The sequence below is a fragment of the Tenrec ecaudatus genome, chromosome 15, assembly GCF_050624435.1.
Source record: "Tenrec ecaudatus isolate mTenEca1 chromosome 15, mTenEca1.hap1, whole genome shotgun sequence".
NCBI lineage: Eukaryota > Metazoa > Chordata > Mammalia > Afrosoricida > Tenrecidae > Tenrec > Tenrec ecaudatus.
This window is the reverse complement of record NC_134544.1, coordinates 53,176,840-53,192,187: the sequence shown is the minus strand read 5'-3', so window position 1 is coordinate 53,192,187 and position 15,348 is coordinate 53,176,840. Positions and strand designations below refer to the sequence as shown.

General features: G+C 49.4%; 1 protein-coding gene across 1 annotated transcript in view; it reads left to right on the top strand.

Moving 5' to 3' along the window:
- Positions 1–10,668, top strand: part of LOC142427460 (laminin subunit alpha-3-like) — a 126,574-nt gene extending 115,906 nt beyond the window's left edge. Inside the window, exon 12 of the mRNA XM_075532728.1 lies at positions 10,526–10,668. Coding sequence (XP_075388843.1) covers positions 10,526–10,668 — 143 coding nt within the window. The remainder of the gene's footprint in view (positions 1–10,525) is intronic.
- The last annotated feature ends 4,680 nt before the right edge of the window (positions 10,669–15,348 follow it).

Genomic DNA, 15,348 nt, shown 5'->3' with positions numbered 1-15,348 from the left:
GTGAGACACTGGCAGTCCTTCAAGTCTTGAGGGCCACCGGGTAGTCCTCTGGAGAGCAATTCAGGCTGTCCAGTCACAGGCAGCAAACAGCAAGGCAGGTCACCAACAGTCAGTCAGAACAGTCCCCAGCTCAAGAGATATAAATTCCAATAGTGTGGCAAAACAGGTCTAGAATGAACCTCAAAATACAGTGACACAGTCCACGGGTTAGGTGTCCCACAGGTAGTGTAACTTGCAAATGGAGGCACAGAACAAACAAGGCAGCAGCCGCACACTGGTCCAATGATCAAAGAGTGAGAGACAAGAAAGACGAGGCTCACGTAGCCATTTATCTCTCTGCCCTTCAATTAATCCCACATGTGTTTATCGGCCAGGTTGGTACAATAAACTAACTACCTCCCTCCCTCCCTCTGGCTGCTACCTTTTTCTCTGTGAAGTAGGAAACAGAGTCAGGGCTAGGGTGTGAGGATGGCTGAGTAGGTGTTGGTGTGGAGGAGAGAGAGGCCATGACGCTCCCTGAGTTGATACCAAGGGCTCAAGTAGAAAATGTTTTGAAAATAATGATGGCAACAAATATACAAATGTGCTTCACACAATGTATGCATGCATGCATTTTGAAAAGAGCTGCATGAGCCCCCGATAAAATGATGACAAGAAAGAAAGACATTCCCTGGAGGAATGGAGTGAGGGGCAGGGTAATGTCACAGGCTGTCAGGCTCCTTGAGGTTAGTGGCCTTGAATGTGATTAAGCAACAACCCCCAGCATTCCCAGCATTTAAATGGTGACTTGGTTTGCCTTCTGATCCTTATTTCCATATTTTCCCACCCCGGCTCCTTGGATCCAGCCCTGTACTAAGTGTTACTGACGCAGGGCACTGCCTGACGCTTACATCAGACAGTTAGCCCGGAGGGGTTTGAAGCTGGTTTGAAATCCCCACAGTGCCCACCGTGAAAGAACTGGAACAGCAGAAAACCTGCCATGCCCTCGAGTTGCCTCTCCTGCTGACCTAGCTGATGGTCTTAGGCGGTCCCTGTGAAAAGGTTGTTCCACCCAGAAGGGATCGGGACCCACAGGTCGAGAACCCCTGCTCTAAAAAGGCAGCAATGGCTGCTGCCAAGGTAGCATCTAATCAAAAGACGATGCAGCCTAGGGACGCTTCTGCTCCCTGGGGTTGGTGAAAATGCTAAGTTGGCAGATGAGACTCTCCAAAAAAGATGCAGCTACAACTCAAACGCGCCCCCACAGGGGCAGTTCTCCCCTGTCCTCTTGGGTAACTACTAAGTATGAAAGATGGAGCCTGGCCATTCTTGCCTCTGAGGACAATGGCAGGGAGTCAATTGAATTGCTGAGCCTGCCACAAAGCTTGAGAGCTTGATTACAACACCAGCCTGGTTCCACTCCAAAGCCTGCTTTAGATCTCATTATGGGCTGTTTACAGCAGCTCCTTTGTTATTCAGTGGCCCCTCCCCTCCCCCAAGCAGAGTAGTGCCTGACTTCAGGAAAAGAAACTTAATTGAACTTGAAGGGAAGCGCAGAAGTTTCCTATAAAATGTTAGAGAAAACTTAAGCACACAGCCTTAAGGAAAAAGAAGGCTCGCTTGGTGCAATTAGGCTCGTTTGGGAATTTTAATACAGAGTTATCCACTTCAATCTGGCCTTCTATTAATGGATTTAACAATTCTTTTCTTTGGGACCTAATTTCTGGCAGTCAGTGTTAGAAACACAGCTATCTCAACTGCCAGGGCAAGGAAACCTGTAGCTCTGGGCAGAACATTTAAGGCCTATATCCCTATGTACTCAAGTCCAACCCCACCCACTGATGTTGAGTTGATGTCAACTCATAGCAACCCTATATCGGCTTCAGAGACTGTAGATCTCTATAGTCGCCAGTAGTGCTTCAACAGGAGTGAGTTTTGAATTCTCTTGCTTTTTCAAAAAATACAAAGGGGCTTCAAAAGCTTCATGGAAAATTTCCATGTTTTCCCTGTGGACTTCTTGAAGTTTCCTCATAAACTCCTGTGTATCTCCTCAGATCTACTAGAGTGAAGTCCACACTTGTACTTTTTTTTTAAGTCATTTTATTGGGGGCCCGTATAGCTCTTATCCCAATCCACCCACCCATTCATTGTGTCAAGCACATTTGTACATATGCTGCCATCATCATTTTCAAAACATTTTCTGTATCATTCCCCACCCCCTCACTCATGAACCCTTTCATAATCTGTAATTTTTTCCCATGTCCTAAACTGATTAATGTCTCCATTCACCCTTCACAACTGCTAACTCACACTTGTATTTGGAACAAGTTTTCCAGATGGTTCTAATGTATGTCTCTCATTAAAAACTACTATTCTAGTTAGCAGAAATCCCCATTCAGAGGTTAGCAAACTTTTCCCGAACAGGGTCAGAGGGTACATGTTTGTAGCTTTGTGGGATTCTGTGATAAGCAGAGGGACAGCCAAAAAAGAGGAAGGCCCTCAGCGAGATGGATTGACACAGTGGCTGCAACCATGGTCCCCGGCATAGGGACAGGGGTGGGGATGGTGAAAGACTGGGTAGTGTTTCGTTCTGTGGTGCACGGGGTTGCTGTGGGTCAGAATGGACTCGGTGGCACCTGACAACAACAAACAACAATGAGAACATAGGTACTCAACTGTGCTGCTGTAGATGACGGCAGCTATAGATGGATGGTGTATACAGTCTAATAAACCTTTATTCACTAAAACAAGGCTGGAGTCTGCCCTCAAGCTGGACTTTGCAGACCTTGGGATTATGTCAGAAGCTTGGGATGTGAGATTCCATCCCTAGGCAGTGGGGTTTTCCAGGGGGCCCCAGGGTGCAGCCAAAATTGAGAACCTTTGCTCTCGAAAATTAATCTACCCAATTTCAGAAGCCAAAACATGGAAGACCAGAGCAGAGCAGCTTTGCTGATCAGAATAGTTTTTGGATTTATGCTATACCTTATGGCTGTAAATATTAGGATTTTCTGGGTCCCCAAAGAGCAGCTTTATCCACATGAGATGGATTACTAGAAACTCAGTGCTTACTGGGAACATTTTCTCCTCTTACAATGACACCATTTCTAGCATAGACACTGTGGGAAGTACTCGTTGACAGTTCTGTTTTTTGTCCACTGCAACCCCCCACCCTCCGGTCATTCTTTCAGAGGAGCCCTGGGGGCTCTGTTGGGTAAGCATTGGACTGCTGACCACAAGATTGGTAGTTCAAACTTACCAGCTACTCCTCAGGAAAAAGATGAGGCTCTCGGTTCCCATAAAGATTGACCTATATATAAGTACCACGGGTCGGAATCAACTCTGTGATAGCAGGGTTGGGGGGAGTCATTCTTCCAGGCTCAAAGAGCACTGACAAGCAAGAACCAATAGTTAGAAAGGCTGTTGTTGGTAGCCATGGTGGCCTTTGGAAAGCAGATGACCAAGCCTGTTTTACAAAGTCCCTTTGGGTGGGCTTAAACTTACAACCTTACAACTACCTAAACAGTTTTGCAGCCAGAAGCTCCTCTAGAGCTACTATGCCCACTTTGCTAAGATTTTGCTAAGATTGGCGCAGTCTGGGATGATTATATAAAGCAGCCCCTTTGGTCTGAAGGCATGGATACCCAGTTTTATTCTAGTCAAATATTAGGAAATGTTTTTGTCTTCCCTGCCCCTCTCCCTTCAATCACTTCATAAGGAGGCACTACGGGCACTGCCAATGTTTTGAGCGCAGTGTGGCCAGGGCTGGGGGTGTCCTAACCACGAGAACTCTGAGAGGTTGGGACAGTGGCCACAGTGGCATGGGTAGCTGGCTGAGTGCCTCCTCCGGCTGGGAATTTTTGTCTGCCTGGCAAGAGTGGGGCAGCCACCGTTGGCTTAGAGACCCAGCAGAGAAAGCTTAGAGATGGGCAGGCACATTTTGGTATCTGAGCTCTAATACCTACTTTGTGTGGCTGCCAATGAAATAGAATTTCAGGAATGGTGTTTACCAAAGATAATTGTATTCCGGAATAGTTAGCATATTTTCCATTCATTAAACTGTTAAGTGCTTACTCTGTGCTAGGTGCTGCCAAGGGGACTGGTTCCTACAAGGTCACTGTATCCAAGGAGCTCCCGGTCTCCTGAGAGACACGGAGAGGTGAAGAGTTCAGACAGCAGGTGCTAAGTGCACCGATGGGGCCAGAGCATGAAGCTATAGGAGCCCACAGGAGAGACATCTCTATTGCCCAGGTGTGGAAGGAGGGCGGGAGGAGGTACGGGTCCCGGAAGGGCTTCTTCAGAGTGGAAGTTAACATCTGTACTGAGTCTCAGGGGTTGAAGGGAAGTTAGCCAGGCAGAGAGGCAGTTAAGAGCAGGTCTGCAGATGGGACAGACGATGGGCAGGTAGGTCATCGGGAGTGGGCAGACTTCTTAGAAGGGGGAAGTCATAGAGAGGCCAGAGCTAGAGGATTAAGTAAAGACCAGAGTAGAAAGCCAGGGGCAGATGCACAGGTTTCCAGCAAATAACTGCACTTTACCTCAGTGGGGCGCCACACCATTGAAAACACAGCCCTCACTCACATAGGAGGGGGGACCCCCTCCAAAAGAAGGTTAAAAAGAAAGAAATTGCACAGGGTGGAGCAGAGGTTTCATAATACGCATTTTTCCTGCTAGGCAAGCATCAAGCAACTCGCTCTGAGTTAGTGCACCCAGTGGCATTGCCTGGGAAAGTTCTTTCTGGTCATGGTGAATTTTTTTATAAAAGCATTTTTAAAATCATTTTATTAGGGGTGCATACAACTCTTATCTCAATCCATACATACATCAATTGTGTAAAGCACATCTGTATATTCATTGCCCTCATGATTCTCAAAACATTTGCTCTCTAAGGATACAATCTTTTAGGAATCACACTCCTCTTTTTCATGCAGCGTGGCTTCTGGGCTTGAACTGGTGACCTATAGGTTAGCTGCTGAATGCTTAATCACGTTGCTACCAGGGCTCCTTCCAGATGATTAACCAATGCTTGAAAATATACTAAACACCTGTAGTCATTTGAGAAATTCAAAACAAAACCCATTAGGAAGACCACACACCAGGATTTTATAATGAATGAACTGAGATCACCGTCTCTGATCTGACGTCAGTCTTTTGAGACCCAGGAGAATAAATCAAATTAGGCAGTTACTGGGCAGTGAGCAGCACTGACGTTTCCTGATACCCCGGGTGGGTGCTGCACCCAGTATATTCCCTTCCTTCAGCATCAAGGAGCTGCACATGAAAAAGCATGAACGCAGCGCTTCTTAAAATCATTTTATTGGGGCTTGTACTACTCTTATCACAATCCATCCATCCATCCATTCTGTCAAGCACATTTGTGCATTTGTTACCACCATCATTCTCAAAACATTTTCTTTCTACTTGAGCCCTTGCTATAAGCTCCTCATTTTCCCCTCCCTCACCTCTGCCCCCCATGAACCCTTGATAATTTATAAATCATTATCATTTTGTCATATCTTACACTGTCCGACATCTCCCTTCACCCACTTTTCTGTTGTCCATCCCCCAGGGTGGAGGCTATGTGTAGATCCTTATAATCAGTTCCCCCTTTCTACTCCACCTTCCATCTACCCTCCCAGTATTGCCACTCTCACCACTGCGTCCTGAAGGGATCATCTGTCCTGGATTCCCTGTGTTTCCAATTCCTATCTGTACTACTGTACATCCTCTGGACTAGCCAGATTTGTAAGGTAGAATTGGGATAATGATAGTTGGGGGTGGAAGCGCCAAAGAACTAAAGGGAAGTTGTATGCTTCATTGTTGCTACCCTGCACCCTGACTGGCTCATTTCCTCCCTGAGACCCTTCTGCCAGGGGATCTCCAGTGGCCTACAAATGGGCTTTGTGTCTCCATTCCACACTCCCTCTCATTCACAATGATATGATTTTTTGTTCTTTGATGAACACTGAACTTAAAACAATCATTTTATTTGGGGTTCATACAACCCATCACAATCCATACATCAATTGTATAAAACACATTTGTGCATTTGTTGCCCTCATCATTCTCAAAACATTTGCTCTCCACGTAAACCCCTGGCATCATCTCCTCATTTCCCCCTCCCTCTCCACTCCCTCCCTCCCTCATGAACCCTTGATAATTCATAAATTATTATTTTGTCATGTCTTACACTGTCCGACGTCGCCCTTCACCCATTTTTCTGTTGAACGCTCTGCATTTTTAAAGCCTGGTATTTCCAACTAAATATCACTGTCCACCGGAGGGCGAGGAAATCAATTTAGAGAGCATAACCCAGCATTGAATGACACAGAATAGACTAGAAATTGTGAGAATTGCAAGTAGTGATAGAACTGATGTACACAATTCTTATATATGTCTTCGTGAATATGTTTATTAGCTCTCCATTTGTGTGTGTGCATTTATTGGGTTACAATGTAAATTGTATTTCTTATCGTAGATATAACCCAAAGAGTTTGAAAGCTTCTATGTGAAAGGATTCGCCTCTTCTTCCTCTAATCCCAGGCTGAGGGGTAGACTGTGGATATCAAACCTTCTCTAACACCCCTCACCTTTCCTGCTGTGATCTTTTGCCCTGAATTAGGCTGTGCTTGGGAGAGGGGATGGGAGGAGCAGCATTTAACCTGAACCTGGGTTTCAACCTAAAGGTCAACTACAATAAAATAAAATAAATTTTTATTTTAAAAATAAAAATATATATATTTTTAAAGAACAAAGGGACTAGAGAGAAGGGAAGAGAGGGGCTATTGCTTATGGAGCACCGAGCCTCTTAAAAATGCGGGGAAGTATATATTTTAGCAACAGTACTATTTTCAATGGTCAGATTTAAACTGTTTGATTATTTTGGTGATGAAAGCGTCAGAGAAGGGTCTTGACCATGAACAAGGTGACCTACAGAGGAAAAGGAAACCATTGGTTGTATTTCAAAGTTCAACCACATTTGTCTTCAGGAACCGGTTGATCTAGGGCAGCGGTTCTCAACCTGTGGGTCGTGACCCCTTTGGGGGGGTCGAATGACCCTTTCACAGGGGTCACTTGATTCATAACAGTAGCAAAATTACAGTGATAAAGTAGCAATGAAAGTCATTTTCTGGTTGGGGGGGCACCACACAAGCTGTATGAAAGGGTGGCGGCATGAGGAAAGTTGAGAACCACTGCCCCAGAGAGAGGGGTGGACAAAAACCAGCAGAGTCTGCAGGCTCCTGAATCTGAATATTTGTGGTCCGCCTCTGCGGAAGCCCCTCTGTGGCTCAAATGCAGGAAGAGGGACGCATACCGTGAGGCGGGAAGGTGAGGAGATGAAAAATTGTGCTCGGAGGCCACCCTGGCTGGCGTTCCCGGGTGAGGGTACCAATCATCATTCAGCTCAGCTGGTAACTGACAGGTTGGAGGTTCAAGGCCCCCCAGGAGGGCCTCGGAGGAGAAGTCTTGAGATCTTCTGGGGAAAAACAACGCGCCTGCCTTTGAGCCCCCTCTGGAGCCCCATGCTTCTCTGCCACGCGAGCACAGGGGCTTGCCAGGAGTCTGGGTTGATTTGATGCCACGGGTTTTCTAGTTTTTGTCTTCTGTTTTAACTGCTAGCGAATTGCTGGCAACCGTAGTCAGAAAAAGAAAGGGAGCGAGCAGGGGAGGAGACAACAGAAAAGGCTAACACAGAAGTGGGGAGAAGCAGGACTGGGGAGCGGGAGCCGAGGAGAGAAGGAGAGAAAGGGACGTGAGAGAAAGGAGGAGAGAAGGGAAGCGGTAAGCCTCCAAATCGCCATGTTGGCCAAGTGGATCCGATGGTTGAAGATGAAGAGGGGGACTCCCTGCACACACCGGGAGTTCTGAATACGTGCAGACAATTCTGCAGCCCGGCCCCTGATCTATGACTTGATTCACACCTAACAGTAAGAGCACAAAAGGCCCCTTGGGTGAGATAGAATCAAAATGAAAAAAATACCGCTTTGCAGGGTTTTTCCCAGACGTCTGGAGAGCATTAAAAGTAACTGGATGAAGACACGAAGTCAGGGCGGTAGCTGGCAAACAAAGTTGAAGAATTTTCAAATTCCCAAAAAGCAAAGAGCTTTTTTTGGGCCAGAATATACCAGGCTATGGGACATAGCATTTGGGGCTGTGTTCATTTGATCCTAAAACTTACTCGGCCAAGCAGTGAGAGCCTTGGAAAAACGCTCATGAAAGGTGTTGGCAGTGTGTACAAGGGGAGGGAGGCCTTCGCATACCGAACCGGACCTTCCCAAACTCTCCGGGAGACCAGTGGCAGCAAGCTGATGGGAGAGACTGCAGACACTACGTGGCTCAGCAGGACAAGGCAGCCAGGCCCTGCCTCCTAGCCCTCAGGAAGCTGTTCTCCAGCTTCCCTGGGGCCCCTGGGCATTCAGAATAGGAGGGGAAGGGAGGCTGGACGGGAGGGGAAGTGTTTGCTTCCTCCCCGCCGCCCCCCCCCCACCCCTGTGTGTGTTCTGTCTCACACACTCCTTCCCTTTCAGGTGGTCCATACAACAAGTAAAACACACAACAAAGAACAGTTGCCATCCAGTCAGTTCTAACTCAGGGCGAGCCCCGGTGGGTCCCAGGAGGACTGTCCTCCATAGGGAGAAAGACGGGGCTTCTACTCTGGTAAAGAGTTGCTGTCTCGGAAACTCGCAGGGGCAGGACTACCTTGTCCTATAGGGTCAATACAAGTCAGCATCAACTCAATGGCAGTGAGATCTTATTTTTAGCTTTTGAAGGCATATGCAAGTGCAGCTGACCCGTGAGTCCGACCTTCCTCCATCAGGGTTTGGTGTAGCCTTTGGGTGGGATAAGAGGGAAAGAAACCCTTTTCCTGGAAAACTCCCATAAGTACCTTACCAGTGAGAGACTATCCCCTACTTCCTATTTGCATATTCTCACGGACCAGACGAACCAGCCAATGGAAGAGGACAAGGGCTTGGTGCTGGGGAAGGCTTCTTGCACTGGATGCCCTGAAAGAGTCCTCCAAGCCTGTCCGAAGGGCCATCCAGAGGGAGGTGGTCAGGGGAGGGGGCCATCCAGAGAGAGGTTGGCAGGGGAAGGGGTCATCCGGAGGGAGGTTGGCAGGGGAGGGGGCCATCCGGAGAGAGGTGGTCAGGGGAGGGGGCCATCCGGAGAGAGGTTGGCAGGGGAGGGGGTCATCCGGAGGGAGGTTGGAAGAGGAGGGGGCCATCCGGAGAGAGGTGGTCAGGGGAGGGTGCCATCCAGAGAAAGGTTGGCAGGGGAAGGGGTCATCCGGAGGGAGGTTGGCAGGGGAGGGGTTCATCCAGAGAGAGGTGGTCAGGGGAGGGGGCCATCCGGAGGGAGGTTGGCAGGGGGTCCAGTCTGAAGAGCAGCTCCGCACAGGCCCTGCATGCTGTCGTCCAGTGTTTCTGTCAGGGAACATTGAGGTTATTGTTTGAACATAGGCTTGGGGTTCTGCAGATTTCATGTGCCTTAGGCCCAGGTGACAGAGGAGTCGTTTGTGGATAGTCTTGTGAAACTGGCTGATGATGTTGTGGCTCTGACTAACCCAGGGGCCAGCCTGCCTGTCCAGCAGAAAGACAGAGCCTCTGAAATCAGAAGCAATAAGAGCTCCCCTTTCATAATGAGGCCTTTTAAACTTGCAGTCTGCCTGCTAGAGACATAGTTGTCCCACAGTGTTGTCTCACTCTTTGAGCTTTCCTTCTGCCGACAGGCAGATGACAACTTTGTTCTCAGTGAGACTGTCTCCTGTGAGGCGGCCAGGGTGAGGGAGCGAAGTCGATCAGGTTCCTCTCCAGGGCTGGATCCAGAGGAGGCATCCCATAATGAGTTCATCTTTCATTCAATACCTTGTTATTCCGCATGGACGAGGGCTGAGGGCCTCGGGATGCACAGAAGGTTGGTGTGACAGGTACTGATCTCAAGGTTGGCATTTCGAGCACACCTGAGAATACTGCAGAAGGAAAGACCTGGTCATTGGCGTCCATTCAGATGCCAGCCTGGAAGACCCTCTGGTGACTGTGTGAGACTGGGTCCTCTCAGGAAGCACAGCCAAGGACACCTGTCTGTGTATGTGGAGAGGAAGGAATTCCTATCCTCACCGGGCAGTAGGAGGGGTAAGTCCAGCCCAGTTCACGTGCAGGAGTTGGAAGTGACTCAATGGCCAGGAACACGGACTCTACTTGATGCTGGAAGGTGGAGGGAAATGTGATAGACCAGCTCTCTCCCCACAGACCTTTGTCATCCATCAGTGTGTCATAACCCAGACACTTTTGAGGAGCCAGCGGGAAGAGGTAGAAAACAGAAACTCCAAAGGTCCAGCAACAAAACAAAGAGCAACCCAAAACACTTCTTAAAGCCGGAGAGTTTTTCCAAGGTGGAGAGGAGAGTGGCCATGGTTGGGGTTTGAGTTGGGATGTGGCGGCTCTCCGGAGAGCTGGATCAAAACAGAGGCACGATGCCAGGTGGCGTAATTCACGGTTTTCCACACATGTGCATGAATGTAAGGCTGGGTCTTTGTTTTCCTCCCCAGAGTGTGACTGCGACCCCAGGGGCGCCCTGAACAACAGCTGTGATCAGACGGGCCAGTGTCCCTGTCACCCCCATTACGCCGGCCGGACCTGCAACCAGTGCGCCCCGGACTTCTACAACTATCCCGACTGCCTTCGTGAGTGACCATGAGTTCCTCTTGGAAACAGTGTCCTTGGGGCAGAAAAGCAGCAAGGGTCTAAGAGGCTCTGGACCAGGACAGGAGCTCTGTCGCAGGCAATCGAGTCTTACTCCGTTGGTTGCCAAGACCCCCCTGGGTTTTCTGTCCACTTCTTTTACCTTATGCCCAGGTAACAGAGGCGGAGTCTGGGCTGCTTCATCTCCCTCATGCCTAGTTTCTTGGGATCAGGGGGCTTCAGAGTACACCAGAAATCTCTCTCTCGTGTCTCTTTTGGATGTGTCCCTCCTTGAGTTCAGGGAACTTATGTTTAAATGTTTATCATTTATGACTGCACAACACCTAGCCATTATGCCATGAATATCAGCCAGAAAACGAAACCCGATACATCCATCCCAGGGGTCTGAGACGGCAACTCTATGGGAGCAGATAGCTGTACCCTTCTCCTTCTGAGCGGCCGGCGCGTTTAAATCACTGCCTTTGGGAGAAGCAGTTCAGCACTTTCCTGCCCGCGCCAGGTTCCTGTGCCATGAATATTCAAAACCAGACCAAACTCACACCACTGAGTCCATGCCGATGCATATTGACCCTAAGACATGGCAAAACTGTGGTTTACCAGGTGATTTACGTCGAAGACTGTCAGTCTTTCAGGAAGCCAAAAGCCTCATCTTTTCCGTCAAAGTAGCTGGTGGTTTTGAACTGGTGATTTTTTAGTGATCAGCCTGACTCATGACCCCCAGGGTTCCTGCCATGAACACAGTGGCTTTAAAGTCATGTCTGCGGGGCGGGTTTCACAGAGGAGGTGGGGTGGTGGTGGATCCTCTGGGTCCGCCACGTTCTGAGTGAGTTCAAAGTTCCTTCGAGTCCCAGGTCCGTTGTAAAGGAGAACACTTTCTCAGTTGCCTCCCATCTTCCAGATTTGTTATTATGCTCCAAATGACAAGCCAGGTGAACACGCCTGTCATTGTTAGCACGTGGGCTAGGCTCAGTCCTGTCAGAATACAGAAGTCCCTGGTCCCCTCCCTTCCATCCAGCCCAGCCTTTGTGATGGGAGCAGGGACAGGTCTACGTGACGCCTGCAAACACATCACTGGAATTGAACTTGGTGCATTATCTTTGGAGGCTTTTCTTTGCCCAAGCTCCAACGAGAATGAGGTTCTTGGAAATCTTGCAAACAAGTTGTATTTCTTGCCGTATTCCCTCCGCCCCACATTATTGCTTTGGAAGGTGGAAGCAGTCTTTCCTGGATTCCCGTTTATGCAGTGTGGCATCATGGGAGACAGCACCAGCTTTGGTTTACCAAGAGGAAACGGGGACTGTTAGAGCCAGGCAGCTTGCCCCTGACTGCCCAGCTGTCCAGTGGTGCCACAGCCTTTGCTACAGATGAATTCCTGACATGTCACTACTGAGCTCCATGTGGCAGAGATCAAATTCAGGCAGGAAGGCAGTTTGCTTGAGTTCAGTCCGACCATTCATACTACTCTCTCCTCCCCAGGAGCAGGGCCCTTGTGCAAACAGGGGAGGAGCAGATGATGCTAGCTCCAGGGAGGACAGGGGAGGGGGCTGTTGAGCCACACGGACTGGTGGGAACTTGACCCAGTGGGAAGGGAGCACAGGTGGGGGCTCAGAAGATGTTCTCTCCACCCATGAATCTACTCCTTCACCCACTTAACCAAGCAGGATCTTGAAGCTTGAAGGGGGAGGAGGCAAGTGGGGTGTGTTCCCCAGCCACGTCCAGCATCGCTCTCCCCTCAATTATGCACCTGCAGTTACAAACCCACCACTGGATGCCATCAGGTCTGGTGGCAGAGTGGGTAGCAATTGGGCTGCTAAGCTCAATGACAGCCCTTTGGAACCACCAGCCCCATGTGCGGGAGAAAGATGAGGCTTTCGGGCAGTTCTCTGTCCAGTAGGGTCTCTGTGAGTTGGAATGGGCTGGATTGCAGTGAGTTTGGAGGGTGTTACATGCTCAGCTCATCTGGATTGGAAGGATTTGCATTGGGTCCCCGGTGGGGTGTGGAAATCTCTCCCGTGACTCAGCTCCCATCGCCAAGCTGTTGCCTCAGGTCCTCAGGAGCGTTAGACCTGGGTGCATCAGGGACCTGGCCTGGGGAATGCGATGGAAGAATTGTGTTTCTTCCGTGCTCATTAACGAGCAGAATGGTTCCCCTTTTTAGCCCCCACAACAGTCTTATCAAATGGACACCCACCCCTTCCTCTTACAAAAGACGCTTAGAGCAGGGGAGCAACTTCCTTAAGATTCCAGAGCTGATCGGAGGAGGAGCTGGAACCTGCATGGGAATCTCTCTGGCATCATGTCCCAATCATGTGCCCCCCTCTGCCTCCTCTCGCTGCCCTGAGCGGACTGGGTTCTCTCCTCCAGCCTGTTGGTGCTCCCTCTGCCCTTGGCTCCTACCAGGCACCCTGCAGCCCAGGAACGGGGCAGTGTCACTGCCGGCCCGGAGTGACAGGACAGCTATGCAACCAATGTCTCCCAGAAGCACATGAGTCCCCTCACTGCCAACGAGGAGGAATGGCCAGAATGGGGGGGGGAGGGGGGTGGCAGCCAGGCTCCCAGCAGGAGCCTCAGACCCCCTACAGATGACCCAGCTTGACCTCCCTCTTTCCTCTCTACTTCATGTCCCCCCAAAGCACACTGTCAGAGATACATTCCCGAAGGGAGCGCAAACATTGTCCCTAACTCAGAAAAAAAAGATGTTGTTTTTTTTTCCTGTGCTATGAACGGAGGTTTCTTGGTTCATGGCTTTTTTAGCTGTGTGGCAAAGGTGGCGTGCTGGAGCCGACCTGAGCTCTTGTTACTGCCTCCCCGCGGGGCCTTGTCTTCTCTCCCTCGTTACCAGCCTCTGGTACTGATGCTGGTTCTCCATCACCCGCCAGAGCTGGTTCAAATGGCAGGCTGAGCAGGCCTGTCGCTATATTCCTGCCGTGCTCTCCTCCTGGCCAGTGGCCTTCGGGGGGCGGGCATGGGGTACAATAAAGTCTACCCATCATGGAGAGAGTGAGCCTAGGAGACTCACACCCACGTAAGGTGGCAGGTGTCCTTGGTGCTCATTCCTCCACCAGTGGGAAGCTGAGCGTCTGCTGAGATCCGTGACCAATGAGAGATGTCCCTGAACCCTCCCTGTGCTCCCATTGTGCGTGCAGCTCAGCGCTGACCCCTGCATTCCGCGGACTCCTCTCTGCTAAGAGGAGCTGCTGGAGGAGGGCTGGCCCATGCTCCTCGTCAGGAACACAGGGCTTCCTTAATGCCCCTTCCTGCCCTGGGAACCCTCCAGAGACAGGACCCTGGCTCAAGGGCAATTTCCCAGAACCTTTCTAAACAGAATCCTGCAAAGACTAGTTTCTGGATGGGGCAAATAGAAGCCAGCAGATGGAGGGGGATGAAGGTCCACAGGATGGGACTGTGCCAGGGATTGGGGGGGGTAGGGGGTGCTCACCCCTGTGAAGGAGATCTGGAGGCCAGGGAACGAATATAACTGCTGTGTCTCCTGCCAGGGGCTGGGAGGCGGTGCCAACTTTGGAAGGGTCGAGGGAGTGGTTTGTGGGACGTGGGCGGGGAGCAGCGTGTGGGACAAGACCGGACTGAAAGATGCCCAGAAAGCACTGCGGAGGGCCACAGATCATGCCAAAGACATAAGACGCCAAGACAGGTAAAGGAAGACAATGATCAAGGAGGGTGTTGCGTCTAACACAGTTGAGACACAGAGGTAAAAAGACTAAGAGATACATGGGAGGAAAACACGTAACATTGTGGACACATTTTAGCGATTTGAAGAGCTTAGTCCCACAAACTTAACTTAGCTTTGATTGTTTCCTTTGTAATGCTCTGTAACATTAATATCAAGGGATTGCAACATACCTATCTATTGGCGACAAATTATATTGGGCTTGTGACACTATTTTTACCAAGTCAGGAAACGTCAACTGATTGATTTTAGAAGTAATTTAAATACAGGTAGGGAACGAGGGGATTGTGGGAATTAACTATGGATTAAAACATACTAAAATGTATATTTTATAGTGGCCCATTATAAATGTATAGTGTATAATGGCCCATTAAAATATCTCTTGGTACAATGTTGCCCTCTGCTGGAAAAAATTTGAGACATCGAAATTGTGGAATCAACATTTAAAACTCACTGCCATTGAGCCGGTTCTTACTCCTGAAGACCCTGCAGGACGGGATCGAACTGCCCTTGTGGGTTTCTGAGACTGTAACTCTTTATGGAAGGTGAAAGGCTCATCTTTCTCCCCCAGCACGGCTGGTGGTTTTGAAATGCTGACCTTGTGGTTAGCTGCCAAAGTGTTTCAGTGGCCAAAGGGATGATTTGGGGATTGAATATCACAAATAGATTTAGGGTCCTTTCCTAAGAATCACATCCACAGTCCTTGCTACTCCTCTATCAGAAATATACACTGAACACGTCCTATTTTTTCAAAAGACAAGAACAATGATAAAAATACAAAACAGCAAAAGAAACAAAGAGATAGGGAAACACACTCCCCCTTCCATCCACATTTAAACCAGTTCTACATCTACAGGCTCCAGCAGTTACTGTGACGCCGCCGGCACCGCTGAGTACAGTTCGGTAAGTGGAACATTCTAGAAGGCTTGAACTTCTAACTACTGTGTTGATACTTAGGAAAGGCTATCATATTTGGACCCT